This window comes from Haliotis asinina, chromosome 12 (genome assembly GCF_037392515.1).
Source record: "Haliotis asinina isolate JCU_RB_2024 chromosome 12, JCU_Hal_asi_v2, whole genome shotgun sequence".
Classification (NCBI taxonomy): Eukaryota; Metazoa; Mollusca; class Gastropoda; order Lepetellida; family Haliotidae; genus Haliotis; species Haliotis asinina.
Genome location: NC_090291.1, coordinates 19,711,369 through 19,720,819, shown reverse-complemented (window position 1 = coordinate 19,720,819; position 9,451 = coordinate 19,711,369). Strand labels below are relative to the sequence as shown.

At 41.1% G+C, this 9,451-nt stretch overlaps 1 protein-coding gene across 1 annotated transcript; it reads right to left on the bottom strand.

Moving 5' to 3' along the window:
• Positions 1-2,046: 2,046 nt before the first annotated feature.
• On the bottom strand, positions 2,047-9,165 carry LOC137258045 (chymotrypsinogen B-like). The gene is made up of 6 exons (XM_067795589.1): positions 9,114-9,165; positions 6,993-7,218; positions 6,030-6,247; positions 5,590-5,736; positions 2,908-3,065; positions 2,047-2,223 (listed from the first exon to the last, which is right to left on the bottom strand). Exons 1-6 carry the CDS (start codon positions 9,163-9,165, stop codon positions 2,047-2,049), a joined length of 978 nt encoding a protein of 325 aa, XP_067651690.1.
• Positions 9,166-9,451: the final 286 nt, after the last annotated feature.

Here is a 9,451-nt window from a genome sequence, read left to right as displayed (position 1 = left end):
TCAATTTGTATGACAACTTACAGTGAAATATGTGCATCCTAATCCTGTAAATCTGGAAACCTAATATCTTTTATTACTTGTGCATTTATAAAATGGACATCATTCAGTGACTGCAATTCCTTATAGGACAGACACTGACTTGATCATATCACTCCAGGATGGGACCTTCTGCTGTTATAAAAACGGTTGTACAAGACTAAGCATTGTCTTATCTTCATGTTATTGTTGGATGGATGTCCTGATTGTGGATGGTTTACACGATTGTGGATGATTCTCCTGACTGTGAATGATTGTCCTGATTGTGGATGGTTGTCCTGATTGTGGATGGTTGTCCTGATTGTGGATGGTTGCCCAGAGTGTGGATAGTTGTCCTGACTGTGAATGATTGTCCTGATTGTGGATGGTTGTCCTGACTGTGAATGATTGTCCTGATTGTGAATGGTTGTTCTGATTGTGGATGGTTGTCCTGACTGTGAATGATTGTCCTGATTGTGAATGGTTGTCCTGATTGTGGATGGTTGTCCTGACTGTGAATGATTGTCCTGATTGTGGATGGTTGTCCTGATTGTGGATGGTTGTCCTGATTGTGGATGGTTGCCCGGAGTGTGGATAGTTGTCCTGACTGTGAATGGTTGTTCTGATTGTGGATGGTTTCCTGGACTGTAGATGGTTGTCCTGGTTGTGGATGGTTGCCCGGAGTGTGGATAGTTGTCCTGACTGTGAATGATTGTCCTGATTGTGGATGGTTGCCCGGAGTGTGGATAGTTGTCCTGACTGTGAATGGTTGTCCTGGTTGTGGATGGTTGTCCTGACTGTGAATGGATGTCCTGATTGTGGATGGATGCCAAGTGGATGGTTGTCCTGATTGTGGATGGTTGTCCTGACTGTGAATGGTTGTCCTAATTGTGGACGGATGGTTGTCCTGGCTGTTGATGGTTGTCCTAATTGTGGATGGTTGTCCAGCTTGTAGATTTCAGGTTGATCTTACTTCATCTACATTTAATACACTATTGTATCAGACTGGACAACATCATAGAACGTACTGAAAATTGTACTAAAAAAAACTCCTTCAATTTTTAATGTTGGTGGAGGTTATAGGTGATACACATTAACAATACTTATAGCCATATGGTGTATTTTTTAATCTCCACCCCGGGGAATTTACGTCTGTGTACAAAATTTCACTTTCTGTCATCGAGTCTCACAGGTAGATCGATGTTCATACTATCAACCCCAATTTAAGTGCACAATTCCACTTTGAAAGTGCTCAAATGTAACACATGATTCATTTGGGAGTACACCTTCTCACACACGTACTCAGTCATGCAACCGACGTTTACCGTGTCTTTTAATTGGAAAGAATGAGTGCAATATTCAAGCAATATGGCAGCTGGGGGCACCAGAAATGGGCCTCACACAATACACTCATGCTGGGTCTTCGACATGACGAGCGAACGCTGTATCCACTGGGCTACCCAACGCCTCTTCAATGAGAAAATGTAAACCGAGTTTTACGTGTTACATTGGAACACTTTGTAAATGACACCGTGATTACTGCTGTGCGAGCGGAGCCCAAACATTGTCAGAGGGGTACTTAAAGTATGTGATCTCGACAATCCCCTGTCTCCCTTTCGGCCGTGGGAGCAGAGCACATCCATCGTCAGAGGGGTACATAAAGATTGTAATCTAGACAATCAGTTGTCTCCTATTTTTGTGGAATCTGCGGTGGCTGAGTGGGCTGGATGGCAGACTTTGCTGACTCTCAGTTCGGTGCCTGACTCTGAGTGTGTAGGTTTGAATCCTGGATGGGACTCAAGCACACGGATGTACTTGGGTACTAGTATTTTGCTAAGAAAGTGTAAACATTAATGTAAATTAAGTTTACCCTCCGAGTTTCGATTCTTTGTTATACAAAACAACATACTAAATCTCCTCAAACAGTGCTAACAAAAACAGAAGTAACTTGACAAAATAACTTATTTATTGCATCATAATTGGCATTGAGTCCATTCAAGGTAAATCGGTCAGAACTTCGGTTGTTGTGCTTTACACAGCGGGGGTAGAAAGTCCAGCCAGTGTCCGCTCAATGAAGGGAAGACATGAAGACACGTCTGCGAAACTTGAGGCCGATGCTGCATTGCAGTTGTCTATAAGGGCGGCGCCTCTAAGGAACCACCGCTGGGTGGCGCTGTTGAAGCATGCGAGTCCACCACCATTATCATTCTGTAAAATGGAACAACATAATTTGTAAATCTAAATATTCGTATTTTCTTCAGGATCAGAGTTAGAACTTACAGTCCATACTTGTTGTAAGTAAGTAAATGAGTATGGTCTTACACCGTTTTTAGCAATATTCCAGCTATATCACAGTGGGGGACACCAGAAATGGGCTTCACACATTTTGCCCATGTGGGTAATCGAACAGGGGTCTTCTGCGTGAGTAGCGAACACTTTAACCAATATTTTACCCCAACCGCCCTGCCTGTCGTAAGATTTAACTAGCGAGATGACTTTGTTGATGTGTGATCTTCAAGCGAAGATCGATGCTCATGGTGTCAGTCATAGGTGTGAGGCCCTGTGAACTTTTTAGGGAATGTGTTCGCGTCGTTCCTGGCGTTACGTTGAGGACCCGCTTTCGATACCCCACACGTACAATATGTGAAGTTTATTAGTGGCGTAAAACTAAACTCACCCACGAAGTCACTCTTTTTACTAATACGAATAAAGTATCAGTTCGATACACAAACGACACTCACCCCATCCCGTTAACATTTACTGTTTCAAATTGTGGCTAGTACTTTAGTATGGACTCCGACAGTGATGGGTTCCTAAAGATCCATTCTAACCCGGGTTGGGGCAACGTACTTGCCAGAGCTGGGAGACGTTTCTAGGGTAGTGGTCACTTACAATGCATGGGACTCCACCGGTCTCGGACTTGGCACAGAAACTGTTGGTAGCCGGGAGAGCATTTCCCATCTGCTCTAACACAGCACAGGCAGAAGCGGGTAGAGCCGTCATACGGATGATGTCGGTTTGGTTGTTCCTTGTTGGTGACGAACCCGTGACTAGAAAATAAATTGAATCATTAGAAGAATGCACGAGCTTAAACCAGTGATTATATTATGAAGATCGTCCAGACCCTCGAGGACGACGGCCCCGAGTCCGCAGTAAATATTAAAGTTGTTTGTTTGTTGTTTAATGTGATTGTAATGTTTTACAGTATTAAAGCTATTTGGCGTGTGTGTGTGTGTGTGTGTGTGTGTGTGTGTGTGTGTGTGTGTGTGTGTGTGTGTGTGTGTGTGTGTGTGTGTGTGTGTGTGTGTGTGTGTGTGTGTGTGTGTGTGTGTGTGTGTGTGTGTGTGTGTGTGTGTAAATAATCGAATCTGGGACAGACAATCCTGTGATCAACAGCATGAGCATTGATCTGCGCAATTGAGATTCGATGACGTGTCAAGCCAGTAACTAAATTTAGAACTTCAAATCACAGGCTGCCCATAGAAACAGGACGTTGGACGTAACAGAACCCGCCAACTTTGTGCATCATCTGTCTGTGATGAACTTCACTTTATATTGTACTGCCCAGCTCTCAGTGCCCTCAGACATCAATTTCTTGACCAATATTTCTGTAAGCATCCTACTATTGAAACACTTGTCTCTCTAATGAAATGTGACTATTCACCACTTAACTCTAAAAATGCCAAATTCCTCAAAACTGGACTTAGCTCTATGTTTTAATATAATTCAAATTGCTCCATTCTCTGTGTCACGATGTGAGATTTTTTAGAATCAAATTTCTGTTCTGTTCTGTTTTGTCCACCCGATCCCATTATTTGCCTCAAGTTTATTGGACACCAATCATAACCCGAATCTTCACGGGTGGTAAAATATTTTGACAAGCACACGTTCCTCTGCATCCCAAAGACGAATACAACTAACTTAACGATAGCATTGACTAAGTGAGGCATCACTGACGAAATTCCCATAGACTTACAAGTTATTTAATTATTGCAAGAATAACTTTCATGAATAAATTATTGAATAGAAGTCATTTTATTTTGATATTATGTAAACATCTCTATAAATCATCTTTGCCACGTGTACATACTTTTCTTTCATCTTTCCGTTCATTCACGTTATCGAATGACTCCTGATTAAGCATCATATATAAGTACAACTTAATCTATCCCATGAACAGACATGTTAATCCTGACTGGTAAGTCTAAAACATATGTTGTTTATAACAGTTGTAGTTTTCTTAAAAATCATCGGAAAATTGAAGGTAAAGTATATTTATGTAGTTGAGATGAGATGTAGGTAAGTATTGACAGTAATTCGACTGAAACTACATTTATGAAAGTTCTTCTTGCAAGAGTTAATCAACATGCAAGTTCATGTGAATTTCAGTAGTAATGGCTCATTAATGGCCAACTGCTTGTCGTAAGAGGTCACAACGGGTCGGCTGGTCAGGCTCGTTGACTTGGTTGACACATGTCATCCTGCTCATGATGTTGATCACTGGAGAGTTGATTATTTACATGCCGCCAGTTGTTATATTGCTGAGTACGGCGTTAAACGCAACAAAACAAACATACAAAGAAATAAACAAACAAACCAGCTATGCCACCTAGGATTCCTACATTTTTGTGAAAAAATATTCCAATAAGACAAATATTGCAAATGTGTCCTAGACTATTTTGATGCCTTTAAATATCTATTACTGAGGTTTCTTAAGCACTGTCGTAAATGCGGCTTCCAATCTCCCTTTACAGCTGCCCATTCATACCTGTTTGTTATGATATCATACAAATGAGTGAGTGAGCTAGTTTAGTTTCACTAGCACTATTCCACATACATGGCGGCGGTCTGTAAATAATCAAGTCTGGACCAAACCATCCAGTGATGAACAACATGAGCATCGATCCGCGCAATTGACAAGCGATGACATGTGTCAGCCAAGTCAGCGTGTCTGACCACCCGATCCCATTAGTCGCCTCCTACAACAAGCATAGTCACCTTTTCTGGCCAGTATTGGTTCCTGAAGGCCTGTTCTACCCCGGGACCTTCATGGGTGTCATAAAAATGAAACATCAGTTGAATGCATCTTAGTGTTTAGAATTTTAGTACCACATGTATTTAATCCAGCGTTCACATATACGCAAACAAATCCAGACACACATGCTGATAGCTGTCATGGCCCTTGCAGTGCTGATAACTTAGTGTTAGGATATAAGGTGACACCTGCCAACATCGGTATCTGTCTAATCCGTCACATGGTCTACACCGACACCGGTTTAAAAACCCAAAGATTGTACAATGATTTGTCCATGAAATCATCCATTTTGTCAAATTCTATGAATTTCCAAGATTGGAAAATGAGGTGTGAAGCTTTTCCAGGTTTCCCAGGTCATACTAACTTTGTCAAGCAAAAAACAAAAAAAACCCCCAAAAAACAACAACAAACAAACAAAAAACAAAAAACAAACAAACAAAACAAACAAACAAACAAAAAAAACCCCAAACACACACATAAACAAAACATCAACAACAACAAACAAACAAAAGCAATAAACAAACAAACAACAAACAAACCCGTGGATGTGATGAGCCCGTTCCCAGTATGTATACATCCTTTGTAGGTACAGGCTGGATCATCGTCAGCAGTAGGCAGGCAGATTTTGTTGACGCAATCGTTCATTACCAACGGCGTCTTCAGCTTGATTATTCCACACTGATAATCTGAAAGAATCGGATAATCTCGTGTTACGCATTTGGAAAGAAAGATAGGGTGTTAAATGTGCAGTTTTACGTATTGTTTAGCAACAGTCCTGCAATACCACGGCGGACGGACACCAGAAATAGGAGTTACACATTGAACCGATGTTGGGAATCGAACACGGGTCTTCAGGGAGACGAGACCACAAGACTACTCAACCACCCCAATACTGGTTAGAGTAGGGACAATAGAGTATAGACGTTAGAATACAACACACAGTATATAATAGGATAGAGGATTGTAAAGAGTGACTTGCCCCTGAAAGCTCTGAAGTCGCCAGTGACCGGATTGATGGAATTATACAGCTGTGCCTGGTTCTGAATGGGGTACTCGTCTTGAAAGTAAATGGAATCGGGTGTAGCGAACTGTTCTTGTTGGAATCCGAGAAAGGACGTTTCAGGAAAGATGCTTACGTCGTTATCTCCTGCTGCGATCAATACCCGCGACAGAAGACTTGATACATCGGCTCCATATCTGAAAAACAACAGCTTCTCTGTTCTAGTGCTTTAATAAACGCCATAAAATACCTGAACTCACACATTTTTTTCAATTACTGCTTGAAATAATCCCTGGCACTGTCAGATTTGGTACGAGTATTGTCCCTCAGTACATGCAGCCCAGACAGCGATTATGACCAGTAAGCATTTGATCTCCCGAATGGGTACTTTGTGTGAAGTGTCCTCTGATGTGATTTGCTGGATTATTGCTAAAAGCGGCGTAAAAGAATACCCACTCCCAATGTCAGTCAACAGATTGGGAGTTCCAAAACCTGCGTCACGAAGAACAATCGGTAGTTGGTGAACCTGGCACTTTTACTTTCCCTTGCCAGTCACATCACTTTCAAGAAGACAAAATTCAGTGATAGATGTATTTTCGATGTTTTTTTATAAATAAATAAATAAATAAATAAATAAATAAATAAATAAATAAATAAATAAATAAATAAATAAATAAATAAATAAATAAATAAATAAATAAATAAATAAAACCAAACAACAACAAAAGTTGTATTTCTATATTATGGCCATTTTCTGTGAGGGCAACTACATATTTCAGGGCCTAGCCCACATAATAAGCATGACGAAAGCCCTAATAAATAACTCGAGCCACGGGATCATGTCGCTTAAGATATCATCTAAATCTAAATCTAAATCTAAATCTAAATCTAAATCTAAATCTAAATCGGAGTAAGAACTGATAAAATGCAAATGTGTATTACAGGAACATGCACGTAGGTGATATTAACACGTGCTGGGCGTCAATGATGACAGCGCCACAGTTAAGGGTGTTGACTGCGTTCAGGTCCGTACTGGGGTTGAATGCGGGATCAGCATTGTTTGTAACAAAATGGACCTGCGCGTGCCATGGGACGCTGCATGCCGAGGCTGGAACACCGCCGACGATTCTACCTTCCGGATAAAATGAACTCCTGCCGCAGTCTTGGCCTGTAGGTTAGAATGACATCAAACAAGTAACCATGTTGTGAGAGAGTATGTTTTTTCGCTGCTTTTAGCAATATTAATTTCATCAGTAATATTTCATGGCTGTGGACACCAGAAATGGGCTTCATACAATGTACCTAAGGCGAGGTGTGTGTGTGTGTGTGTGTGTGTGTGTGTGTGTGTGTGTGTGTGTGTGTGTGTGTGTGTGTGTGTGTGTGTGTGTGTGTGTGTGTGTGTGTGTGTGTGTGTGTGTGTGTGTGTGTGTGTGTGTGTGTGTGTGTGTGTGTGTGTAAATAATCGAATCTGGGACAGACAATCCTGTGATCAACAGCATGAGCATTGATCTGCGCAATTGAGATTCGATGACGTGTCAAGCCAGTAACTAAATTTAGAACTTCAAATCACAGGCTGCCCATAGAAACAGGACGTTGGACGTAACAGAACCCGCCAACTTTGTGCATCATCTGTCTGTGATGAACTTCACTTTATATTGTACTGCCCAGCTCTCAGTGCCCTCAGACATCAATTTCTTGACCAATATTTCTGTAAGCATCCTACTATTGAAACACTTGTCTCTCTAATGAAATGTGACTATTCACCACTTAACTCTAAAAATGCCAAATTCCTCAAAACTGGACTTAGCTCTATGTGGCGACAGAAAGACTTTTATATATTTCGGGTAGTTTTATGCCAAAGTGGTTTAAGTTGTTAGTAGTCAGTAAACCTCTCATCTTATTCTTCCTGAGCTTTCAGAACAGTCTACTAAAACGGAAATGGTGATAAATAGAAGACATATGCCAATTTATCGTGTATTTTCTATGGACCCAACACAGAGATATACGTCTGTGATACAATGGTTTACTTTCACAGAGAACATTTTCTGACACGTGCAACATTATCCCAGTGTGCTCACTTGACCTTTGTTTACACAGCTGTCTGGTACTACGGCACAGAAAGGCTTACATTCGACCAATGTCCTCTGCTTTCGGAACAATGGAAAAACCCGTTCCTGTGATATGCAAATGAAGACGTGGAACTGATGTCATGCTAAGTTATCAGTTACTACGCCAGTGTGTGCTGAAAACCATAAGGTCAACGAGGTTGAGTGAAAGTAGTTCCGGCACGAACGTTTATTAACTTAAAGTCTTTACAAGGTGTAATATTGATTATCTAGACTAAAACACGCAGTGGTATTCAATCAAAAATGTGATAAACTTTGTGTTTGAGTTTCGGTGTTAGATTCGGTCTTTAATTTCGAGTTATTGAATTTGTGGTTTTCAAAGGATTGAGCATATGAAACGAATATATATATCTATAGCCCGGTAAAGTCACCCATTGGCACTTACGGGTGCCCTTGTTCAAAGCAGTCCTTGTGCCGAGGTTACCGTAACTCCCATATCATAACACAGATGTACTGCTCGCGCTGTGCTAGGAGGGGGATTTGTACAACGGCACCCATGTGTCTCCCATATATAGCTTAGCTTATTGGTGGGAACGTCCAGGAAAATTTACTACCGCTTTTGTAATCAACTATGTTAGGATTAAGGCACAAGGTATTCCGTAGGAAAAGATAGATGTGTCGGTTTTGAAATCTCCAGCCCTTACAAGGTACAGCGACCATTTCCCCCCCTGTACTGTCACTATCGACAGTAACGTATACACTGTACTCATTACTCGTATTACATCTTGCTAACCATGGTGAAGCCGGTTCATGAGGGACGCACGACAACAATTAATTCAATATACCTTATTCATCAAGTACCGCAATGAACATGACATGAAATGATAAACCATGCAACCATGTGATAAAAACTGATAACCCGAAAGTATCATGTTATCATTTTCAAGGGCAGCGAGACCGACCTGACTGCTAAACAGTTTGAAATATAGTTACTCACCAAAAGCTGCTCCAAATAACGCAAGACATAGCGAAAACGTGAGAGCGGCCATCTTGTGTGGCTGATGTGCGAATTGACAGCGACTGTGAAGAAAGGTGACCAGACAGCAGGTGAATTAAGGTAGAACATATTGACTTAGTTGCACCCCTCCCTTCTGATCACATACACTGTGTTTACATAATCACCAGGGCAACCACGCTGCATACACATACAGTAGTAACCTCTAGTGCTGAACATCCCGCAGACATACTATACCTTGACATCAAGGATAACATTTTAACAGAACATGAAATATCAATATTGTCGTGAAGTTGAAATTCAGTTGTGAGAAAAGAACT